Genomic DNA, 26,323 nt, shown 5'->3' with positions numbered 1-26,323 from the left:
ATAACCATCTAGCACAGTGTCAGCAACAATATATTTAAGAAAAAGATTTTATAGTTTAATTTTAGTTCATTTTTTTAAAAATAAAAGACTGTGTACATTTTAAATCTGTTTCATTTGAATCAGGCTAAATGTAATGCATTACTTTTTTCAGAGTACCAGGGTTACAAACACATGAAATGACCTAATAGTGCACAAGCTAAGCTAAGCTGCTAAGCTAAAACTATTTACTTCTTAGTCCACACAGTATGCACATGGAAAGAAAGCTGCAAAAACATCTGTTTTGTGATGTCAGCCCATATATATATATATATATATACATGTATATATATATATATATATATAATATATCATATATATATATATATATACATATATATTTCAATATATATATATTTCACCTATTCAGCCTACAGCAGTTTAGCCCCAGCCATTCTTGTTGAAGTTATAAGGAGTGTTTCAGCCCGGACTGCTGTTACTGTACAGATACAGTAACAAAGAGCACCTTCTAGATAAAGAGAGATTGGAAAATGTATTTGGTACATTAATCCAGAGAACTTGTAGAGAGGAGAATTACCACCCTGTAACGTCTTCCAGGTTTCTCAAATGCTAGAGGGCGCTCCTGAGCGAGTCTAAAATGAATAGGTTAAGAAAGAGCGTTTGAGCAAAATCATAGTTTATAAATGCTTAAAAGTTTTTAATGTAAAAGAATACATTCATTTCCTGAACACAGAACAGCATAAAACATTTTAACACTGCTGTTATATTTTTAAGAGCTTTTCAACTTGAGTCATAGGTTATATTTACGGTGCCTGATGTACGTCCATGACGTCAGTGAGCGCAAACAGCCAATGAGCTGCTCCACTCGCCAACCAAACAGCAGTTCTGCTGTTTGCTGTGGAAAATAGGAAATATATAGGTAAATTTTCTTTGCTTTTTTTAGTGAAATACATCAGTCTGCTTTCTAAAATGAAAGGAAAGTTCTCGGCAAGTTATTAGAAACTATTTTAACTTTTCATTTTTAGCTGTTTAGCTCCATTTACTCCCATTCATCGAGGACTCCCTCACGGCCATCCTCTGCTGTTTTGCCATCATGTTTTTGATATAACGGATATAATAGAAAGAGGACAGACTCCTCATAAACCGGCTCTGATAAAAGAACCTTACAAGAGGACAAGAAATAATAAAACGCAAATAAATTGAAGTATCTGGGATGGTTAAAAGCATGTGCTTGTTCTGGGATGTTTTCTGAACTATTTACAGTGTTTGGAGCAATTTGGCTTCTTTTCAAGGTTAATGAAGTTTCAGTGGGATGAACGGAGGTCCGTAAATGTGGCATTAGGGCGCTCTCACGAAAACACCCGGCCTGTTTCTCTATCTCTCTCTTTTCGACCTTCAGGGGAGCCAGTGCGCGACCTCCATACAGACACTTTCCTGGCAAAATCAAATAATCCAGAAAATCCAATAAATCACGATACAGCCTGAGATGGCATGGCATGATAAAAAGGAGTGGCTATGATGAAAAGCTTGCTTTATTCAGCTTGATAAGACATAAATAACTCAGAATGATACAAATATGAAGTCATTATGCTGATTGAGCCAATTATTAGCTAAGCAGAACTGGGCAGAAACTAGCTTTCTACATTTAAGCTGGTTGTCTTCAATCGGTTAAACATGTGCGCATCAGTAAATCTCTTTTGTGAAGGAAAGAACACCTTTAATGTGTCAGTGCATGTGTAATTATGACACAGGTAATCCAGAGGGAGGGTCAAGGGGGCCAAACCCAGCGGGACAAGAAAGTAAGCCAGTTTACTGTTCGCGATCTAGTTTTCCATTAACATCCTTGGAACATGTGCTCTGAGCGCATATGGTGCGTGTATATATATATATGTGAGTGTGGATTTTTTTAGCATGTGGGCCGGCAGCATGACAGTGCTTCACTCTGATTAGGGCCCTGCTTTCAAAGAGAAAAACCACACTCCTCTTTTCATCTGCTCTGGAGGTTCCCTCCCTCGTTTCCCTGCCCTCTTCCATCCCTCCTTCCACGAATGGCCGGTGCGGCCACGGAGCTGAGGGCCATGGGCTGCCCGCCTCAAGTGGATTCAATTACAGATGCACACAATTACAGAGAGAGAGAGAGAGAGAGAGAGAGAGAAAGAGAGATATAGAGAGAGAGAAAGGGAGAAAGAAAGAGAGAGAGCAGGACATGCCAGACATAAACTCCAGTGGATTATAGAGCAAGAGTGAGAAGGCCATTGAGGCCAAACGTCGCCCTGTATACCTCTCCCACCCACTGCCTGACTTATTTTAGGCCTCGTGAAGTAGCACTGTTTGGACGTTGCACTGATTTAGGCCATTGGACGTACTTGTTAGCAACTCAGGCTCCTTCCTCACATCATCAAAAGACCAGCCCTTCCTCAACACGCAGAACAGAGGGACTAAACAATCTTCCAGGAATCCCCCAAGTGCGTCTGGCTGTGAGCTAGTGTATTAGCGGGCCCGTTCTGATAACTATTAGCACTTTTGATTGAAGCCGCTGCAGGCGCAGATCCTTCGCCATGACTCTCCGCTTACTTATGTCGGCCGAATCTGCATTTGTTTACTGTAGAGTGTCATTTTCCCTAAACAGCCATTTACTAGGCCACATGATTTGAATAAGTGGATTGCTTTGCTATTTGCTGCTAGATTACATCAAACTTCATTACTGGCACATAACAGCGTAGGGCAAATCTCATGCAGGCAGGCCAGCCTGTCCTCCTCAAAATAAGCTATGAAGCTCTCTCAGTGCACCCATATTTAGACTAGCAGTATGAGGGAGCAATGAAGTCATTACACCCTCGTGCATTTCTATCTGTAAATACAGCCCACCTGATCTGTATGAGATTAGTGATTTCATGCTGATGTGCCATGTGACTCTCATACGTTAAAAATGCACGACCAAAACAGTTGAGCTGCTCTGTTTTATTGAACATAAACGCTTTCAAGCATCACAATTTCACTTTAATGGGTCTAATCTTTTTAAAACCTGAGCCACACAGACTTTATTGTTGCTATCGTGGACATCTCGGTCTGTCTCCACAGCCAGTCTTCTCTATGCAACATCTGGGTTGGTAGAAAATACTAAATGAAGGGCGGGCGCGCACCATTTCGTACAACAGGGTTGCTTGAAAACAAAACAATCGACGAAAAGCACAGCTTCAGCTAATTAAATGTTATCTAAGATAGGTTCATTAACCAAAAATTATAAAGCGTGTGTGCCATTCGATTTGTTGTGGTGAGTGCTTGATCTGCTCGCAATTAGCCCGCGAGTACAATCCTGCCACCCCTCCCGTCGAAGTGGTACGTTCCACTTTAAAGGGCCAGCTCGCGTCCCCACGCCGCTGAAGAAAGCGAGACGGTTTCTTGAGGTTATGAGGTTTCGCCTCGTCGTCCGGACGCTGTGCACCGTGTTTTCGTGAATCTTATCCGCGCGAAGGACACCGAGCTGAGAGATTCCGACTCGCAGGGGCTCTTAAACACAAGCTGTGGATGTAACTGTTGCACTTTGAAGCCAGGTAAGTGCTCTCCGCTCGTACACGCTCACGCTTAGCCGCGGTGGGCACTGATTTCCCCCACTCACTCACTCACTCACTCACTCGCTCGCTCACTGATGCTCGGTGTTTTCAGCTCGGACTGCAGCTGATAGCGCTGAGCAGCTGGCGCGCGCCTTTTCTGACCAAATGGAAGTGATCTGGGGCAAATTGCACGAGCGGTTTTAGCCCCCCGTCAGTCTGCAACAAGGACGGGGGACGGATGCTTAACCCGGTTGGTGCAGGCGGAATGGGGGTCCATATAAACACGGTCCACAGCCAGCTGGCCTTTCCAGAACAAAGAGGGGCTGTAAAAATCAGAATGTGCCAAACCGAAGTCGAATCGTGGGCGCTTTGCTGCTTTGCATCTCAACACCAGCGTGGAGATCGCGGGGTTGTGCTGTGTTTTGCTCCCAGCCTCCCAACAATAGATCGTTACACGGCGCCTATTGTAGCCGCTGGAGCACATTGCCGTTTTCCATGCAAACTTGGGCGCGCGTGCGTGTGTGGAAAAGGGCTGGCGCTTCTCCTCATTTAAACAACATTTACGCTTTTTTCCCCTTTGGGTTTGTATTGAATTCGTTACAGCGCTGGAGAAAGTCCTGCTGGTATGGGGCGCGCTGAAGGGCTGGTGGGTTGGCAGTTGTGCCAGGCTGCTGGCTCGTGTGCCAGGCTGCCCACTTTAGGCTGAGGTGTTTCTCCTCGCGCACATCTGTATGAGCCCAGAAGCGCCGTCACGTGACTGAAATATAGGTTTCTTATTTGTTATTTGGAGATAAATAGTGTGGGCAATGGCGGCACGAAATTCAGGCTGTTTTCACATTTTCATGCACGAGTCCTTCTGAAACTGATCCTGCTTTTTCCAGCAGCCATGCATCTGCACGAGTATCTATCTATCTATCTAACTATCTATCTATCTATCTATCTATCTATCTAAGGGGGAATCCACCGAAAATTTCTGCATAATTGAATGGCTGGCATCAACAAAGTCATTCAGTGTGGTTTGGTGTGAAATGCTCCTAATTGTTCACACTGGTGGTGATGGGAACCAGACGTCTAGCCTCTAAAAGCTCCCTCACAGGAAGTAACTACATGAAATGATTATGAATTCACTGTCTGATGTCTAAGACACTGTTTTGCAGTAGTTCTGTGATAAAGTTTTGTCCCAAAACGTATTTTAATAAATTAATTTTAATCCATTCATGGCGCAGGGATACATGAAGGGCGTTATGAGGCAAAATAGTCCCCAAAGAAAACAGCAACATTGTATACAAAACCCAGAAGACACGTGTTGGTTCACTGGTTTTGGATAGTAAATAAAATGGCAATATTTGCGTTGTAGGCATGGCGACCCCTGGTTCCCATCACCACCACTGTAAAGAAATCTGAGTCAGTACGTTTCTCTACCACATCAAGCCGTTCTGAGTGACTTTACATCTCAACCATTGAATTATGCAGAAATGTTGAAAATCGGTGGAACTCCCCTTTAAATACTCCCTCAGTGCTTGTATATAAGATCCATGATATATGCACGCTCTGAAAGCAATGATGTCTGATTCAGACGTTTGCATGTGAATAAAATGTGCTGCATCAACACAGTTCTTGTCAAAATAAGTAATCAAAGCGATAGCAATTGTGCTGTAGCGCGTTTTATTCACGTGCAGCCATTTGGCACATTTAAATACACATTCAGAGCATCATTATTTCCAGCGCATGCATGTAGCGTTAAAAGCACCACCGTGTGATGCGCGCGTGAAATACTTTGAAATAAAGACAGATTTGAACAGAAGCCACTGCCCCTCACGGCCCCCCCCCGCCCTCAGGTTTAGCTCCGTGTTGTTCTCCATGTGTGGATGTTCGTCGCGTGCAGTAGCTGGAACGGAGCACGCGCCGTTTTCTTTCACTCTCCGCAGCGTTTAAGGAGTATTTAGGCTATTTTTGTCCTTAAACCAGACGAGGCTGAAGTTCGTGTAATATTCGCCAGCTTCTTGTTCGAATGTCCCCGGTCCACCTTAAATGGTGCAGCAGTTACATTCTGGCGCTTGAGGTAAGACAGACTGAGGTAAGACTGACTGATATAAATGTAGCTGAAGTCAGCTTCTTATGCGCCAGCTCGAGTTCGAGTGTTCCCGTTCCACCTTAAATGGTTAAGGTAACTGCTACACTATTTAAGGTGGAACAGAGAAATTTTGTTACAGTTTGAGACGCCAGAATGTAACTGCAGCACCATTTAAGGTGTAACGGGAACATTTCGTTACAGTTTGAGGCGCCAGAATGTAACTGCTGCACCATTTAAGGTGGAACGGGAACATTTCGTTACAGTTTGAGGCGCCAGAATGTAACTGCTGCACCATTTAAGGTGGAACGGGGAAATTCGACCAAGAAACTGGCGAATAAGAAGCTGACTTGAGCTTCGTTGTCTGTCTTACCGTCTCAAACACACACGAGTAAGAACCAGAAGTGCGAGAACGCTAAGCTAACGTGTTGCTCCTCACAGAAACGTAACACTGATATAAACAGTGCTGTGGATGTCCTCCATTCAGATGTGCTGAAGCGTTCCACATGAATAAAATATATTATATCAACACAAATACAGCCAGAAGTAAACCGAGAGACAGCAATTGTGTTGATGTGATATATTTTATTCATGTGGAACCCAAGTACACATTTGAATGAAGTAATTTTCTTCAGCCTGAGTGGATGTTTTAGTGAAGTGTGTGGAGTAACGTTAGGCTAATGCCCTCCATGGCGACGGTACAGTAACTGTGTTCTGTGGAACCAAAATAGACATAGAAAGCTGCTTCGTGATGCAAATCATGTCGACCACTTTGTCCTTTTTATAGCGCTAAATGTTTAGTCAGAACATTTCACACAAAGTGGATTGTTAAAAATCTTTCAGAGGGCTTTGATTGATTGATTGATTGATTGATTCCTTTTATTGCCACAGGACATGTTGGTGGTAATTATATCTAGTGCATCAAGATGTAATTCAACGGTGTTGTAGTACAGAACACACAAACAATACAATATATATACTGTAAAACAATATACAGTGCAATATACAGCATTTAGTATCTGTGCATTGAAATCCTATGGGCAGACTATAATGATATACACTACACTCTTAAAAAAGATGAATCGTCAAGGGTTCTTTAGGAAAGACAGTGGTTCTGTGTAGGACCGTGACCACTTAAAGAACCCGTTGCATGATAAGTGTACTTCAAATCGATGGAGAATGTACTGTAGATGGTTCTGTATAGAAACTTTTCTGAAAAGGGTGCTATATAGCACTAAAAGGGTTCTGCTGTTGTTACAGTGCCAGGCTTGCAAAGAACAATTCAAGCACGCCCATGGTTCTATATAGATGAACTGAATGTTGTATATTGTTTACGTTGTTGTTTACATATTGTGTACTTGGTAGAGTGTAGTAACCTTATTGCGATTGGAAAAATCTCTTCTTAAAGCGTGTTGTCTTAGTTTTTAAAGATCTGTAGCATCTCCCAGAAGGAACTGGTTGGAAAAGATGGAACACTGGATGAGAGGAATCTGTAATTCTTCTCTCTGCTTGCTTAAGAGAGTATAAACATCATCAGCTGAAAGAAGCAATATTCCTGACACTGTAACAATAACAGAACTCTTTTTAGTGCTATATAGAACATTCTTCCGTCTACAGCTTATTCTCCATCAACATGACATATCCCTTTGTGATGCCAAGAACCCTTCAGTCATGTAAAGGGTTCTTTGAGTGGTCATGGTTCTATCCAATCTATCCGATTATCTTTGTAGCTTTACTGACAATACTTTTGCAGTTTATTATGACTTTGAATATCTATATTTCATGTTCCAAACTAATAGGTGACGTAAGAACATGTGGGAAGCTTGATATGTTTGAATGCCAAAGAACATGCTGGAACCGGTACATTCATGCTTAAAAGAGAAGGGTTCTTTAGTTAAAGGAATGATTTATTTAGGACCATGAGTTCTTTAGACTGATGGAGAATGTGTTGTATATTGTTTTATACAGAACCTTTTCTATATACCACCAAAAAAGGGTTCTTCTATTGTTACAGGCTTGGCATCACAACGTTAGCAGAACACTTTTTTTGTTGCTATATAGAACCATTTTCAAAAAGAACTGTATACAACACAATCTGAAGAACCATTTCACCATTCAAAGAACCATTTACGCATGCAAATGGTTCTGTATAGAACTCATGGTTCTAAATAGATATATAACCATTGCCTTTACCAAGGAACCTTTGAAGAGCCATCTTTTTTAAGTGTGTTTCAAAGCATTCATTTCATTCATTCACTACTCTGACTGTGTGCTCACCAGCAAATGGGTGATTAAATCATTCAGTGATGACATCACCCTCCCTGCTGGCTGAATCACTCCTTCACGAAGTTCATCCTGACAGATTTCTCTTGTATCAACACATACAGTGACCCTCTGTGCTGTGAGATGTTAATGTCAGTGTAGCCTCACTGCCTGCAGGCAGACACTCACGCGAAAGGTCATTTGGTCATCCATCACTTAGGTTAGTCGGCGCGTGTCATCTGCAGGACTGAGACTGTGTAAGAATTTCCTTTCATGATATCAGTGACCAGTGCAATGGCTGTCATAGTTTGGTATTGTTAAGAAATGCACAAATACACATTGAAATCATCCTCAGCTTTGAAATTTGTAAGCTTTTTACTTGGGATCCGTTTAAAATTAGGCTATGTTCACATTACCAGGTTGAAGTGGCACAAATCCGATTTTTTGCCCTAATGTGACTCAGATCTGATGTTTTCAGGGCTGTGTGGACATGCAAATCTGAGCCCCTTTATATGTGGTCCTAGATCAGATACGTATCCGTGCCGTTACTGAGTAGGATGTGCACACGTGGGTCATTTCAGGACGTTGTTTTGTTCACATTAATGACTGATTTTAATCGCTTATCTAAACGATTGTGAACCATTGTGTCAAAGATGGGTTTTGAGCAAAAAATCGGATTTCAGCAAGGAGGCTTATAATGTGAACGTAGCCTTAGAGAGGGCGCAATACCACTTTTTCTTTTGCTAATACTGATTCCCAATGCTGCTTCTGATCTGATAGAAAGCTACTGAGCTTTAGAACACCCCACTAATAGCAAAAAGGGTTCTAAAGTATCAAAAAAGGTACTGTGACTTAGCAGAACCCTTTGTTTCTTTATATAACCATTTTAATGTTCTTTTTAAAACCTTATACAACAGCTTTTCCATCATAGAGAGGAGCAGTTTGACCACGCAAAGAACCATTCATGTGGTTCTTTGAGTGTATACAGGTCTGTATAACCATTGTCTTTGCTTAAGAACACTTGAAAGACCACTTTAAAAATAGTGCACTACCCCACAGGAAGAAATAAACAACCAACAACATGACAAATAATGTGACCGTGCCATTTCAGGCCAGATTCATTCTTTTTCCCTCTCATATCTGATATCCAATCCAGCAATTTCTTCTGATAGCCCCCCGGGGTTGCTAACTATCAATATCTATATGCCATATATAAATACCCGCAAGCCATGTCTATTTATAACACCAAAAACAATCTGTAAACAACTGTTCAGATTCTAACTGTGTAAGCAAGCATTTTTAAAAAGATAGTAATCATATATAGTAATTAGTGTATTCGAATTGGAAATGGGGTGATGATCATTGTTTTTTACACTGTAGTTTATCATTAAAACTGGTAATTGCTCCTTACTTATTTACGTACTGAGTGGTTATTGGTAACAGTTCCATGTTTAGTGGTCTGTCTGCGAGTGCCAGGGTCCGGGGCTGGACGCTGGAATGGCAGAGAGTCGTTTGCGGCTTCTCTCCTCCTTTTGTCAGTTTTCTGGGGTGGGATCAAACGGCGCCGGCATGCCCTCATCCTGTGAGTGAGCTTTGAGCTGAGCTGCCATGTGGAGTCACTGGAGGTGGTGATCGCTGAACAATAGCTACTGTCTGTGCTCACTCGCCTGACTCTCTCTCTCTTAGTCAGCCCCTTTCTCTGTCTCTTTTTTCTATCCGTCTATCTCTGATGGTTTCTGCCTGTCATTCTTTCTCTGTGTAGTGCAGGGTGGTATCGATAAAATTGCTTTTCAAGTAAATCACAGTGATATTGTTGATAATGTAAAGCATGATAATGTAAAGCATGATGATATTGCGTTAATATAGTGATTGCTGGTTACTGCCATTTTATGGTAGAAACCTCTTACAAACCCAAGATGGATCGTTTTATTTGGACTGTTTTTTTTCTATTCTGTTTACACCAAAGGAGACCTTGCACAGTGTTGTAAACAATAAACAGACACAAAAAATTGTGCGCTGATGCTGATATTTGATATTTTCCATCATGCCAATACATAAAAATGTATAAAATATAAATTATAGTAACTGAGACCACATTTACCTGGATTACCATTGTGGAGCAATGTAATACTGTAATTCTGTAGTGTCATAAATGCAGAAAAATGAATAAAATACAGATATTTTAGCACTGTAGCCCAGTGCCATTTGAACTTTCTGAGTTTTCGGATTACAATAAATGTATCATCAAACGTTAGTCCGAAATATCATTGAAATTTGGACATCTGTCCAGTGCTGATAATTGTTTTCTAATTATCTGCCAATACCAACACCTTTAGAGTGTCTTTGTACTGGACCCAGCAAATGACGTACATAGCTTTTGTTATATATCTGTCAATACCTCTAAACCAAAAAATCAATAATGTTGCGTGAGACTACTATTGGTATACCGGTATAAATGACATATTTCACCTAGCTTTATATCCTCCTCCTGCTCTGATGTTGGTCTCATCGCCTCCCTGTAGAAGGATCAGCCCTCGCTGGTATCTCTAATGAGATCTTTTGTTTTTCTTTGGTGCGGACAGGTGGATTTTTCTTTCTCTCCTCAAACATATGGCAGGAAAAAGGTTATTAGACTAAGCTTCGCACACACTGATGGAAGCGATAAGGACAGTATGAAGACATAACCCGCTCTCTGGATCATGGCAGAGGCTACAGCAGGCTGTACCTTCATTGTGTTGAAGAAAAGGAGTGGAAGAGTGGCTTTGCAATTGGAGCTGTGAGTGCCGATCAAGGATCAGGCATTCATATCCATATAACTACTTGTTAGGCTGTGAGGGGCAATAACTGAGCCCAGATCAGCGCTTTTAGTCTGGTTTTTGTTACAGTGCTGTCTAGAGTTCGGTTCAATAAAGAAATGTGATGTTTTAGAGCAAAATTGAACTTGGTAACTGGAAATTACTACATTCCATTAGGGCAGGGGTGTCAAACTCAACCACTAATGGGGCCGTATTTAAAAATCTTAACAAATCTGTGGGCCTGAGAAAAAATGTTTTATATTACATGAATACTTGAAAATTTCAAAATGTAAACGTCCCCAGGAGCTCAGTCTTTTAAACCTACCTATTTGCTTGAACTAGACCCCTGGCATCCTTTCTTTGCTACATGTTCATTAATACTTAAGCTCAATTTCTGAGCTGCTGAGCTGATGTTAGGTGTCTATATTGGTTGAACTGCAGCTGAAATGCAGTTAGTGTATTTGGTGACATGACTGCTGTGGAATTGCATAGAAATGTGTAGAACTGAGGTGTAACCACGTCCCAAAGATTGTTGTTGGGGTAGGAGAGTCAGAGCACACATTACATTGCAGTGCATGCTGGGGACTGTAGTGCAGCGCACTGTGAAACAGGCTAATATAAAAATTAAAACACTTTTGCAGGACGGATAGGATTTTGTCGCAGACTGGATCTGGCCTGTGGGCATTGTGTTTGACTCATGGGTGTTAGAGCAAATAAACTGTGAAAAAAAAAAAACAAGATTTTCTGCACTGTAGCTGTCATATCAAAACCTTAGATATTGTTAATTTACACCATTTGGAAATGCCAGCTTCCCTTTACATACGTTTCATGTTAAAAAGAATAGAAATGATCTTAAAAAACTTAGTTACCTCAAACAATTTTATCCCTCTCCTATGAAATTACCATTTTGGAGAAGTGAGTTTTTGTGGTGATGGTGATGGTATGTTTTAAATTGAGTGTTCTGCCTATTTTCAGTTCCTGTACATTCTCAAATGTGCTGTAGCTGTGAAGAACGTGCACTCCTCACTTCACTTGGTTCTTCACACTGGTTTGAGGAGTGACAGGACCAAAGTAAACAGAAAGGCCGACCCCAGTCTCCTGCAGGATGACACCGAACACCAGCATAACAGAAAAGAGGAAGCAATCCGAGTACTTGCACTGATTCCCCTCGCAGGCCTCTGTTGACCCTTGGAGTTCACATTGCTCAGGACTATTGTCTCACTGGTCATCGGAGAGCTGTTGCACAATGTATTTATTGCAAACTTTAGCTCTTATGTCAATATGGAGGCCTTGACCTTCTTTGACTAATTCGAAACACAGTCAGGCGGTGTGCTAGAAGATGGAGTACCTCACCAAACACAAGTCACGGCGTCGTCTTGCCAAAACTTACAGTTTATAATAATTGCCTGGGGCCTTGTCAGTCTCTTGTATCAAATGAGTGAGATTTTATTTTACTTTGCATTTTTTTTGGCGTCTGTAACCGTGTTTGCACAGAAAAAGAATAGCCATGAGAGAAGTATTAACGTTATGTGAAGAATGCCCCGTATAGTGCCAGTTCACATCAATCCTGACACATGCAAAGACCACTGAGCTGTAGTTTTCACGCACCATCATTTCTGTCTGCAGATACACCCACTGAAAGAGAGCTATGTGAAAATTGTTAGTCTGTCAGTGGCTGCATCAGCATTACAGAACTCGACATCAAGATGTGGAGACAGGAGACTGAGCGAAAGCAAAAACCTTTCTAACCAGGCAAGTCAGGTTCTTCACATGACCGGCCTTTAACCCTGTCAGTGATCCATTCAGAGCCTTTGTCTTTGTCCTCTTACAGTCTACCCCCAGAATAGTAGGTGTTCATATCCATAGTAAAATGGATCAGCATGTGGAATTGGAGCTTTCAATGTTCTTTTGTGTGATCCCATGTTCTTCCATGTTTCCTGTCGCTGTATATGAGAACCTCCATGCTGTCTTTATTGGTTGATGCACTGTGATAGTTTCCGAATGTGTGCACACATTCCGAAATCAATTTACGTTGCTGTGGAAATGCTTATTTTTGATTTGTATGATCAGAAAGGCTCTAGTGAGAAGTACGCTGTTAGAAATAAAGGTTCTGTGCAGGTACATTTCTTTGTTCATCAAAGTACAAACAGTGTAAATGTCCCCTTAAAGGTACAACAGCGGTTTTAAGGTCTAATTGTGAACCTTAATTACCTTTTGTACCTTTTCATAACCTACTATTTTAAAACAGAACAATAAAATAAAAAGCCTGGAGACAATACAGCTTAGAAAAATGATGGTACGCTTACCGCAGGATATGCAGACTGTTTATTTAAGGTGGACAAAGGCAGGAAGACGCTCTGTACTGTTTTATTTTTGTTGTATAATAATGAGTTTGTCTGGAATTCAACAACAAGACATTTGGTGTCCATGGCTCCCAAACAAAACATCATTAGGCTTATTCTGCCGCTTCGGTTGACGAAAAAACTTGGTAAAATGGAACTTTAGATGGAGCGTCTCGCTTACCGCTGCAGTCTGCTGACCATTGCTGCTTGCGGTGGCAGACTTTTCTATTGTGCCTCTGTTGAAAACAATGGAACATTTGCAAACGTGAATGCACCATTAGCATTCTCCTCCAAGCGTGTTGAGCTGTCCAGTGACATTACACGTGAGCAACAGTTTGGAAAGATGCAGTGGCACTATTTATGCCTCGGAGGAAGCACATGCAAATATCCCCCAAAAAGGAGAAGAGAGTTTTTGCCTGTGAATTAGACTTGGACGTGTGAAGGGCATCTACGAACACACATACATCTAAACCATACATTCATCATGCCTGTGTTATTGCAGTCAGCAAATTCTGTGCATTGATGACGGAAGAGACATTTAAAGCAGAAACTGCAGCCTTGAGTTCACGAGTGAATGAGTCGGCAAACTCGGCAGGGTGAAAATAAACAGCCCTGGGTTTTCACTGAAGGTTGGGAATGGAAAAAATCTGAACACATGCCAGGCTAAGTCCCTCTGTGTGTTACATTGACAGGCTATGGGGATTCAGGTTCAAATCCCAGTTGTGCCATGTGCCACCTGGAGGGCTACGAAGAGTGCAGTTGGACGTGCTGTCATTGGCTGGAATGGTATGAGACCATGATTTGGCCGTGTTCACAACAAGAAGCTAGAAAGGCAGCGATTCTTTCTTTCTCCCATTGCAATGTGCCATTCACCTGTGTACCTGCATGGTCCCACAGTGGGTTTTGTACACATCAGAGAAAGCAGAATGCTGGTATTGTTGTGTAGTGGCTGTAGGCCCATTGCTGCAGGAAATGACTCTAACTAAATTGGAGGAAAGCATAAAAATGAATAAAACTAGTTCTAAACGGATTACGCGAAGCTACAAATATGGAAGATTTGCAGAAATCAGATCTTTTGCTCTTTTGATATTTTCATCGTCTGCCTAAGCCGGTGCTTAGTCTCAGCATGGTTGGGGTGTGTGTGTGTGTGTGTGTGTGTGTGTGTGTGTGTGTGAGACTGAGTGAAAGAGACACAGAATGGCTTCCTAATCCCGTGAAGAGAGCAATTTCGTTTTTCACCCCCCTCCTTCTCTCTTCTAATCAAGTGCTGTTGACCCTCATTACAAAAGTGGTGTGAAGAGACCAGTGTTTTGGAGTCCTTGATTAGGTGGACTAGTGATCTCTCTCTCTCTCTCTCTCTCTCTCTCTCTCTCTCTCTCTCTCTCTCTCTCTCTCTCTCTCTCTCTCTCTTTCTCTCTTTTTCTCTCTCTCTCTCACTCTCTCTCTCTCTCTCTCTCTCCTTTCTGTAATGTGTATGGCAGGCCCTTTGTCACACAATGTAGAATACAAGTAATATAGAAATAAGAATCTATCTGTCTGTTTATCTACCTACCTACCTGCTTGGGGAAAACTACCTTTTGCAATACAACAAATAGCCCAGTGGACCTCTGAAGTCTTGTCATCAGTTTGTAATTGTCTACATGCCCATATAAGGGACTTTGTGTCGAAGCCTTTTCTCTTTATATGGAGAATGAAGGCCATTCACGAAAATCACTATGTTAAAAAATATCGTCTATAGATTTTTGTTCTACGTACATTCTTTCCTCTGAATGTCACTGGATCCTTTGATTTATGAGGTTGTTGAATTGTCTAAATATGATGATTGCTTCAAACAAGCTAACAGTCATGCGGATTGAGTTGAAATCACAAGTCCACTTAACCACCACATTTCCCAGATGTGGTGGTTAAGTGGCTTTGGCAATAGAGGCTATGGGTAGCTGGTATTGTTATATAATAGAGTTGAATTATAGCATTACATTTACTTTCATGCATTGTCATTTTAATGCCCAGCACTTAGCTTGCTTATCGCATGTATGTAGCAGTATTTGTAATTTAACTACGAATACAGTGATGTTTGGAGGAAGATTGTATGCAGGACCAAACGTTTCAGCTTTGGAACATTTTTGTTTACCACAAAGCACAATAACAGCGATCTTTGGTGTTATTCATTTTCCCCATTGAGAAAAAAACACACAGTACTCACATAATACCTTATATGGTGAGTTCCTTGTATGGACATGCTGCTGACTGCAAAATGATGCTGAGCATCAGAGATCTATAGACAATTTGAAAAGCAAAATATTTTTAACCTAAAACGTATGTATTAACTAAATGAACACAAAATGATTATTTCTCAGAGTGAAGCGTTAATAGAATAATTGTGTAAATCCAATTTATTTTTGACTTACCCCAGAAGTAGCCGATCAGCCAAGACTTGTTTCACGTCCAAAATTTCCTCATTTTGGTGCTAGAGCTACGTGGCTAATGTAGCTTAGAAATACTAGTCGATAGTCACAAAAATCTTTTCTGTACATACATCCTCACGACATAAACATATATAATGAAATATAAAAATGGCTAAAACAATTTTGGGTGACTATTGAGTTATGTTGTTTGTTAGAAATGTAAGCTTGTAGCTCTAGTTTCAAACTAAAGAATACAAATTTGGGCACCAAACACATCTTGGCTGATTGACTCCCACTGGGGAAGTGCAAAATGTTGTAAATTTGATTTTCACACAACATAGTGTTTTTAATCTCATACTAGGGTCCACTAGGTTCTCCTGCTCCTGATTGTTCTCATTGAAATGCTAATTCATCAGTGTCAGACAATGATGGCCAAACAGATGCTGTGCTGGGCTAAAATTAGCACAATAAACAAAGGGCATTGGGCGAGCTGGTTTCACCTGGGCGCTGGAAAGGCTGAGCATGGTTGTGTACATCCCGAACGCTGCAGGTTTTTGTGTGTAAAGTGCTCGAGAATCTCATCAGGATTCCACACGCTTCCCTGTTTCCAGTGCAGTTCGGGCAGAGGAGTCACGAGGGGGCATTTGTCAGAAATATTGATGTGCCTGAAGAACTTGCAGAGCACTAAAGCGTGTCTGTGACATCTTCAAAAAAAAATATTTGGGTTTGTGCAGAAAACTGCTCCTCATCACAGACGCAGACTGAAGTGCTGACGTACAAACATAATAGCTTTCAGAGCTTGCTTATTGGCGGTTTCATTATGTTTATTTAATGTGGTCACTGAAGTTTCTTTTTTAAGACGCTGGAAATGTAGTGAAATGGTTTAATCTTTGATTAATTAGGACTTTTTTTCAGCACTTCTTTAGACGTAATTAAAACATGGGGCCACCCAGTGAGTGTTTGACTTCGTGAAAACAACTAGATGCGCTATGAAAAGAATGGAGCTAATGGAGACTTATTTGGATGTGAAAAGAAAGCTGTAGCCTCGATAGACGGCCTACCTTCGCAAGAGCGCATTTGACTTGTTAAACTCTGCCTTCCATTGCAGCCATCAGCACGTGCTCGGAGCATTCAGCTCAGCTAAGAAGCTGCAGCATCATTCAGCGTTTTCCTCCTGGCACCAGCCTGTGCCTCCACTGCGCTAATCAAATCACCGTGATTGCCGCTCAATAGCGTCTTCCACTAGTCAGGAAATGTATTACAATATATCACCGGATTACAATGGGCAATGAACTCCAACTCTGCATCAAACCTGAAGGCGGCAGCCCATGCGGTGATGCCGAATCATTCCTTTTGCAATATTTCCATCTCTGACTTACGGGAACGGAAGCATATAGGAATGTTGTTTTTGATTAATTAGGGTTCATTAGTGCTGTAAAGGCCAGTAGAGCATTATCCTAATAGATAGTGGCTAAGCAATTTTCATACTTCTCACTCGCGTTAGCATATAGGCCGCACTGGAATTAGACTAGATTGGCTAAATAATCCAGACATTCCTTTTTTAGGCTATTTATACACATGGGTGGATTGAACGAACAGGGGCTCGGCTGTGGCGAGAAAAGGTTTCTGATAGGATCTCACGGGGCTGGAATTCAGTTGTGTTGCCAGCACTGGCTATCGTGCGGCCGTGATTTACATCACTTCGCTGATGGAAAGTTAAAACTAAAACAAAATGACTTGGCAATGGCCTGGGCGTGTGCCTCCCCGGCCCAAATTTAAGGCTGGCTCGAAGGCCGCTGCCAGCTGCAGGAAGGGAAGAAAAAAAACCCTTCTGAAACCTCAAACCGCTGAATCTGAGGAGTGAGTAAAGCCTCATTCTTCCTGTGTGAGCTTAGCCTGACCCTTCCTAACCCAGCTAAGATGGTTAAAAGAGAGACAGAGAGAGAGAACGGGAGAGAGAGCAACAACTGAGAGGGAGCTAGTGAAAGACAGAGTGAAAAAAGACGAGGGGATAGACAAAGAGGAAGTAAGAGAGGGACAGGGAGTGAGAAACAAAGGGCGACTGAGCGAGAAGGCGGGGGAGAGAAGCTGAAAGCCGTAAGCATCACTTTCATTTCTGCCACTGTGCCTGGTAGAGGGGGAGTGGTGATTGAGCAGAAGAGCCATCCTTTTGATCTACAGGCCACTTATGTTAAACATTCTGACCTGTTAACATAATATACTATAGAAATGTCCAGCACGTCCTGTTTTTTTCCCTCACTGTTTCCCTCTATATGTTCGCCCTGGCCTCTGTCATTTCCCTAAGCCTGGTCAAGTGCTGCTGCCTAATTAACAAATGTACTGTGGATTAGCGTAGCAATGGCTGTAAAGGTTTATTAGCAATCCATTGAGTGAAAGGAGTGGGAGTGGCGAGGCTTGGCATCAACAGAAGCCACTCGATCAATACTTTACCCCCCGCCCCAAACCACTCTCACCCTGAACGCCCCCTCTTCTCCCAGCTGTCCCCCCCACTGGCTCAGTGTCCACCCCGAGACATTAATGCCTTCAAATGGATGGATTGAGTGGGACTCCTGCAAAAGCGCAGAAAATCTGAACGTGGGGTTATAAAACTTTCCCACTCATTGCCTAATGCAATTAAACTTTTAAAGATAAGACTTTGCCTTTTCCCTGCATAATCCATTTTGAAACTAACCCGGCCGTTCCGTTTTTTCTCTTTCTCTTTTCCTCTAGACATGACCTACTGAAACTGCTAAGAAAAGAAAGTCTTTGAAAAGCTTGAGGGAAGAGCTCTGTCTCATCCCCTCACCAGAAGAAAGCTTTGGAATCATGAAGCTCTCAAGGCTGTTGACGTTTTGCTTTTTGTTTCTCTGGGGGACCATCGTGGCATTCCCGGCAACCCCCACCGGGCCACCTATGGAGACAGGCTTCACCTTCCGGGTGAAGGACACAAGCCTCACGCACCTAACTGTTCACCGCAGTACGGGTGAGGTATTTGTTGGTGCCGTCAACCGAGTCTACAAGCTGTCGGCCAACCTGACAGAGCTACGCTCACACCAGACAGGACCTATGGAAGACAATGCTAAGTGTTACCCGCCGCCCAACGTCCGCGCCTGCGTCCACAAGCTGGAGCCTTCCGACAACGTCAACAAGCTTCTGCTCATCGACTACGCTGGTAACCGGCTGGTGGCCTGTGGCAGCATCTGGCAGGGAGTGTGCCAGTTCCTCCGATTGGATGATCTCTTCAAGCTGGGGGAACCTCACTCACGCAAGGAGCACTACCTTTCTGGAGCACGTGAGGCAGATGGAATGGCAGGAGTTGTTGTGGGCGATGATGATAGGGGTGATCCAAAGAAGAAAAAGAAGGGCGACAGCAGGCTCTTTATTGGCGCTGCCATTGACGGCAAGTCGGAATACTTCCCCACCCTGTCCAGTCGCAAACTGGTGGAGGACGAGGACAGCCTGAGCATGTTCAGCCTGGTCTACCAGGATGAGTTTGTCTCCTCTCAGATCAAGATTCCCTCTGACACTCTATCCTTGTACCCGGCCTTTGACATCTACTATGTCTACGGCTTCTCCAGCCGCACCTACATCTACTTCCTTACGCTGCAGCTGGACACTCAGCTCACCCAGATGGATGCCTCCGGTGAGAAGTTCTTCACCTCCAAGATTGTCCGGATGTGCTCCAATGACACAGAGTTCTACTCCTATGTAGAGTTCCCGCTCGGTTGCAACAAGGATGGCGCAGAGTACCGCCTAGTCCAGGCTGCCTACAAGCACCGGCCGGGCAAGGCGCTGGCCCAAGCGCTGGGTCTTTCAGAAGATGAGGACGTGCTTTTTGTGGTGTTCTCCCAGGGACAGAAGAACCGGTCAAATCCACCCAGGGAGACAGTGCTGTGTCTCTTTACCCTCCACCAAATCAACTTGGCCATGCGTGAGAGGATCAAGTCCTGCTACCGTGGCGAAGGGAAGCTGTCTCTACCATGGCTGCTCAATAAGGAACTTCCCTGCATCAACACGGTGAGTGCAGATAAAGCTTATTCTCATTCTGTTTGGTTTGTTTTCACCTTTCGACTCTAAATTTATGCAGTTTTTAATCTTAAGACTTACTACTCATTTTATTAAATTAAATTTAGCCTATTTGGCGGCTACTACGATACTAATACGAAGTTATGTGGTTAAGAGAGTGGGGCCTGCAGACGCGCCTTTTTAGCTAATCGTCAATGAGTGCATAGACTTATCATACCCCTTGTGTCAGTACTGTTTTTGACATGCCCTCATCCACTTGGCCTTGCTGTTTCCCCCGGGGAACTCCCTGGGCCATTCCTTTACTTTATTAGCTTGAGTGAAGTGTGTTAGATGGACCCTTCCTTGGAGGGGTGGTGGATCAAGTGAACACGTGTTGACTTTGTCAGCAGAAACTCACCCAGAAATCATTGCGACCTGACGCATTTACCTGTTTAAACCCCCCCAAAAGTGGCATACAAAGCTGTTCATAATCCATAGCAGTAAACTACTTTAAAATGCTTAGTATTTTAAAGCCATAACATTTTTGATTTCTTCTGATACAACTTCATCACTTTACTGTGCAAAATTGCTAGTTAGCATGCTATACGCTACACAGCTAACAACAACAAAAAGGCACCGCACCACGGTTCTACACCAAGTGTTCAGCCTGACAAAGCAATTATTCTCAAATAGTGTGTACATTTTTCTTTAAACTTCTCAAAAAAAACTGCGTTGCTAGCCAATTAGCTCACAGAGGCCGATTAGCTCACTAGCACACAAGTGCTTAGCAGGCAGGGGTCCGTACTTCAACCATAAAGTGGAAGCCGCTCAGAACTCCAGCCCTTGGTTCGTAGAGATCTGTGTTCTTATACAATCACTTCACCATCCATAACATAAGACTGAAGGCCTGGTCTGTACTTATAGTACTTATAACACAACTGAGTATAGTAATACTTGAAGTTAGTGAAGAGAATGCTTCTATCTGAAGCTGCTGTCTTAATGGACTTTACATTACCTTAATTCTCTTTATGAACGTCCTTTATTAGGATAATTTCGATCCTGGGTTGTAGCATGCTTAAGTATCACTCTGACTCTGTTTAATCAATGATCTGTTTGATCAATAATTCACTTCCCCCATTTGTTTGTCTGTTTGTTTTCCTAAAAGGCCAATTTGCGGATGTCATGTATGACGTTCACTGACCTTATTATGATCTGATGCAGGCTCATCAGTGAGTGTGCATGTTAGGAGAAGGCCGTTTAACACGATTACATGACTTGATCTGCCGTAATGTACGGATGATGAAAAATCCATGGAAGGTAAACAGGATGGTGAAGCCCAGCTTATCACTCCAGGGGACGGCGACGGCTGGACGTCGGAGGCAATATGAATATGACATTTGAAACGAGTCGAGTGTATCGTGGATCTAATTTACCTCTGAGTACTCTCTCTAGATTATTACTGTTATAAAAGATTAAATATTTATCTGGCGTAATTGACTGAGAAAAGATGAATAACAGCTGCAGTTATGATTTTATATTATTTATTTGCCTTGAAGCTTGCCTCTGGGTCCCTTTTAAAACGTACAGCCTACATATACTTTTCAACATGACACTGTTTAGTGTATATGAAGGCGGGAATGTTGGTTTTGGTTGTACTTGCAAAATACTCTGCTGAAGCCACATCCCAGTGTTATGTTTTAGTAATCCATAAAGCCTAAGAGGAATTTAATGTTGTTTTATTGGCTAATATCGCTAACAGTTTCTCGCATAAAATATGGCGGATCTAATTTAGAGGTTAAGTTGTCCTGATGGGTGTTGACCGTGTAAAGACTACTTCATATGCTTTGGCTTGCAAGCCCATGCATTGGAAAGCACTAGTGGCTCTACCAGTATTGCTTTCCAGAAAGGCTGTAACATCAACATAATGTTGCGCTCACACCCGGCCAAAATGGAGAACTAGGACATGGGAAATGTTTTTGAAAAGAGATTTTTTTTTTTTTTATTGTTAGCACAGACAATGATTTGTCTAGCTGTGTAATGGTGCTGAGAACAATGGCACGACACCTCTCAGGCCAGTCTGAGCAGATGGACGAGAGAGAGAGAGGGAGAGAGAGAGAGAGAGAAAGAGCCCGATGACCTGCTTCCTCTATGTAGGAGTGGCTGTGCTTGTTTTTATTAGGTAGCTCCAGGGTTCCCCATGACTGATGCAAATGGGTGCTGGGCTGCTGCAGGGGTATTATTAGGCCGTTCTCATGCACGGCAGCGGCCCTGCGCCTCATAATGAGGGTGTGCGTGCTCCTGCCTCGTTTAGTACATTTATCCTTCATAAGCATGCAGAAAAACAAGGCGCTCCTATAACCCTGCCCATCCCCACTAGCAATCACTCATACACACACGCGCACACAGCCCCCCCCGAACCACCCTATGATCACCAAGATGGCTGCTGGGACAAAGAACGAAGCCAAGGAGTACAGATTCCTCCTTTGAGGCCAAAGATCAACGACCTAACAAACACCAACAAACAACAGCAAACCCACATGTTTGGTTGATGTGCTCTACCTGCAACGTTCTCCACCCGTTCACGTTGTTTCAAAACATGCTTCCACATTCACACTGTGCTTTTACATTCACGCTATTCTAGACTATTCTCCCCTATAGGATAAGTCAGCATGCTTACTTCTGGGTAGATAACGCTGGTAGTGCTGCACTGGTGCAACAGGATTTTATACCAATTCTTATACTTATTTGAGAGCTATTTAACCAAAATATTGGAGAAAACAAGAACTTTTTCAGTGATCTTGTGATAAAACATTTTAATACTCTGTTAGGGTGTACCTCTACATATTCCTTATTAAATATTGGCTAGCTATGCGCTCCTAATGGCGTCGTTGCTGCTATTGGCAAACGCTGTGTGCTACCAAGTCTGTTCTATTTTAGACTGAACTTCCCATTCCGATAACTTCACCATTACCTGGACTGCATGGGGTTAATTCTGTCTCATTTAATCATGAACATGCACCAGCCATTCATTTTCACTGCGGTCTTTAATGAAAAAAATGTAACTTTATAAGTCATCATAATGCTAATAGCTGTTACGTTAGCACCAATGTGTTCACGTTCAGTCAGCTGGAAAATAGGGAAAAACCTAAACCTGAATCAGTATGTTCTTGGGTGTATGTGTGACCCCGTTCCCTGTTTCAGTTTCCTGGCTGTAGATGGGGATGAGGGGAAATGTTTAAAATTTAAATAAGGAGAACTGAGAGAACCATGGGGTAGATAAAGCAGAGAGCAAAATGTAGTTTTCCTAACAGACTTTTTCATTCTCTCTTTCTCTTTCTCACTCTCTTTCTCAGCAATAGCAGAAAACATGGGGCACCTTCACACTTCTTGGAGGCATATGGAGCCTATTTCCCCCTAAATATTTGGCATTACAGCCTCAAACTCAACAACATTTTATCATTATTGACCATGTTCTGGTTCAGTCTGTACTGTTTGTATTTACCTACTTAAAATGAGCTGCTTCTGCCGCTGACTTGATGCGTTTATCCACCAGGAAGTACAATCAACGTTCATGTTTATAAACATTCTGATTTGGTCTGTTCACACTGTTTAAGTATATTATCCCCATTCACACATTGCTCTCCTACATTCGTGCTGTTCTAGAATGTTCCCCTCCTTTCACACAGTTCTCCTCCATTCATGCTGTTCTAGAATGTTCCCCTCCTTTCACACAGTTCTCCTCCATTCGTGCTGTTCTAGAATGTTCCCCTCCTTTCACAGTTCTCCTCCATTCGTGCTGTTCTAGAATGTTCCCCTCCTTTCACACAGTTCTCCTCCATTCGTGCTGTTCTAGAATGTTCCCCTCCATTCACGACAGTTCTCCTCCATTCGTGCTGTTCAAGAACGTTCCCCCTTCTTTTACACAGTTCTCCATTCGTGCTGTTCTAGAGTGTTCTCCATCCATTCACACAGTTTTAGAATATTCTTCCCCATTCACACTGTTGCTGTTGCTGTTCTAGAACGTTCCCCTCCTTTCACGTTGTTCTCCTCCCACTGTTTGAGAATGTTCTCCCCAGTTTATGGTTCATTTGATTTGTCTGTTCTTTTTCTAACACGAATGCTGGTGTTTGTGGGGTTATTTAGCTCTGGCCTTGATGCTGATCCGGGATCACTCTAATCACAACCTCCAGCGTTATGATGCATAGCATCATAACAGAAACACTGGCCTCAGGTCAGCGCACAAATAGCAGGTTTAACTGCAGAAGCCAGACGCTACCACAGAAAAATGTGCTGCATCACCTTCATCCATGAGCATTATAGACCGTCATTAGCGTTTGAGTTATATCTGCCCCCGGGAGGCACAGTCTGAACGGAAGGCTGCAGTGTTAAATCAAACGCCCGGGTAAAAGGATGGCAGGGCATTAGTGCTGCTGATGTCATCTGGAGGGTAGGCCGACCTCCGCTTGAGCGTCGCTGAGGAGAGTGAATCTTTATGTGGGGTAAGAGAGCAAGGTGGAAAGGAGAAAAAGTGACAGAGGAGCCGCCGTGACTGTAGTGAGGCTGAAACAGTCGATAGTTCACCGGATGAGCGGAGGAGTGGGTCAGCGCTCGATGACATCATCATTAGGCCTGGCGATATCCTGCAGATGTTCGCTAACACAATTGATTTTTGAATAAGTCTTCCTGAACGGCTTCCCATCAGAAAATGGCGAGTGGTGATTTTCGTTGTTCCAACGCCCACCACCCCCACCCTCCCCCCACTTCCATGTCGGCTGGACCCTATTATGGCCGTCAGAGCTGTGTTTTTGTGAGCTGTTTGGGGGCTCTTTGGAGAAAGGGCATGTCCAAAGTGATGAACTCCTCTCGGTGAGCCACGGAGCTGGATGATGTCATGTCTGTTGGATGGGTGTGTGTCAGTGGCAGTATAATCCCACAGCCCTCTCCTCTGAGCCTCCTGCTGAGGGGGTTCTCTCCTCCCCCCACTTCCTCCCCCAGATACCATATCAGGCACTTAAGCTTGTCAACAGAGGCCTATGTAACCTCCCAAGGTCAGATTAATTGTCAGTTTCTACTGCCTTGGCCTTTAGCTGATTCTGTTTGCCCAGATGCGCTTTTCATGTGTCTCAGTGCAATAAACAAAAGTAATCACCAGATTTGTGCTCCAATGACCTGTTAACTCTTAAATGCAGGGTGTTTTATCAACCATTAGTGTGTAGCTTGGGTCTTTAGCACCATTGCACTTATATATATTTTGTTACAGATATTGTATGTCTAGCACAAATTGATCTGTCAAAACACATTTTGTGAGTTGGGACGAGATGGTTGTAGTATGAGAAAAGGAGAAGAGACTGTGTGATTGATGGAAGGGAGATAACTCGTTGGCACAGGAAACACAGGTAGAGAAGGTAAATTTATAGAATGTTTGGTTGGAAGGAAGAGATTATTGTCCCCTTACCAAACTTTAGTTATTACTAAATATATATTAACTCCATTAAATAAAAAAAAACCTTATATATATGTGTGTGTGTGTGTGTGTGTGTGTGTGTGTGTGTGTGTGTGTGTAATCAGTCAAATCTAAATAAAAATAAATCTGTTTTGTTACAGATATATTGTATATGTCAAACAAATATTAAAAATGATACTGTCATGGTGGTGCCAAAGGTTCAGAAAAAAATATAGAATTAAAATATATAAATTAGTTTGTATAACAAAATAATACATATATATTTTTACAGACGTATTGTAACACAAATGAGTCTAATACCCGTCAAACTATTCTAAATAAAACAAATCTAAAATAAAGGTCCATACTGACATATGCTGTACGTCTAAAAAAAAAATGATATACATACCATCATGACAGTGTAAAACTGACTAAACTTTTAAAATAAAAATAAAAATCTTAAAAATAAATCTAAAATCAAATCTAAATTTAATATAAAATACAATATATTTTTTATAGATATATATTTAAAATAAATGGATCTACATACTGTCATGGGGGGGGTATAAAGTATGTTTATAACATTTTGATATTTTCCTTGTCAGAAGATAGAAGGAGAGAAAATAGGTAGATAGCAACCCCAGCTATGCATGTAAAGGTTTGCTCTGGGTCCATGTTATCTCTCTTAACCATGTCTGTTGTTTTCCATCTGCAGCCAAAGCAGATCGGCGACGATTTCTGCGGCCTGGTGCTGAACCAGCCGTTGGGAGGGCTTCGGGTCATCGAGGGGATGCCGCTGTACGACGAGCGCACAGATGGCATGGCTGCCGTGGCTGCCTACACATACGGAGATCACTCGGTGGTGTTCGTAGGGACCCGCACGGGCCACCTTAAAAAGGTAAAAGCGCTATGACTCTCCATCTGTGCGTGAGTTTGGTTTTACATGTGAGTGTGGAACAGCCAGCTGTGAGGGACGGTTGTAATGGTCGATGGAAGCTACGCTGATAGCAGTAACCTGATTGAATTTAGGGTGTTTGAACAGCGGTGGATACGGTGTCTGACTGCATGTGGTTGGAGAGGAACCATCATGTCTGTGGCATAGCAAATCCTTGTAACTTTTTTCAGGTTTTATATTTTACACTAGCTGTTCTTTACATTGTGTGAACATTTTCATAAAGAGTGGACAAACAGAAATGGTCAAAAATGTAGTCAATGTTGTCTAGGGATTGCATTTTTGGGGCTTATGTTGTTCAAAGCCAAACCAGTGTGAGCATAGTTAAAGGAAATGGTTCGGAAAAAAAAATCCATATACCTCAGATGTAACTGATCAGCAAAGACGTTTTGTTTCCAGATTTCCCTTTAGTTTAGTGCTTAAGCTACAAAGCTAACATTGCTTACAAACACTAGATGCCAATAGTCACTTAAATCTTTTCTATAAATGCCTCTCTG

At 42.4% G+C, this 26,323-nt stretch overlaps 1 protein-coding gene across 2 annotated transcripts in view; it reads left to right on the top strand.

Annotated features, from left to right (window-relative positions):
* The first annotated feature begins 3,379 nt into the window (after positions 1-3,379).
* The window catches only part of LOC118813873 (plexin A3), a 202,174-nt gene continuing 179,230 nt past the window's right edge, over positions 3,380-26,323 (top strand). Inside the window, exons 1-3 of one of the 2 annotated variants that reach the window (XM_036579464.1) lie at positions 3,380-3,551; positions 18,157-19,443; positions 25,590-25,772. In XM_036579464.1, coding sequence (XP_036435357.1) covers positions 18,253-19,443; positions 25,590-25,772 — 1,374 coding nt within the window. In that variant the 5' untranslated portion in view covers positions 3,380-3,551; positions 18,157-18,252. Of the gene's footprint in view, positions 3,552-5,256; positions 5,614-18,156; positions 19,444-25,589; positions 25,773-26,323 lie in introns of those variants that run through there. The other variant, XM_036579465.1, reaches the window with a different exon arrangement.

The sequence above is a fragment of the Colossoma macropomum genome, unplaced genomic scaffold (assembly GCF_904425465.1).
Source record: "Colossoma macropomum unplaced genomic scaffold, Colossoma_macropomum, whole genome shotgun sequence".
In the NCBI taxonomy this organism is placed as follows: domain Eukaryota; kingdom Metazoa; phylum Chordata; class Actinopteri; order Characiformes; family Serrasalmidae; genus Colossoma; species Colossoma macropomum.
This window is presented reverse-complemented; position numbering and strand designations above follow the sequence as displayed.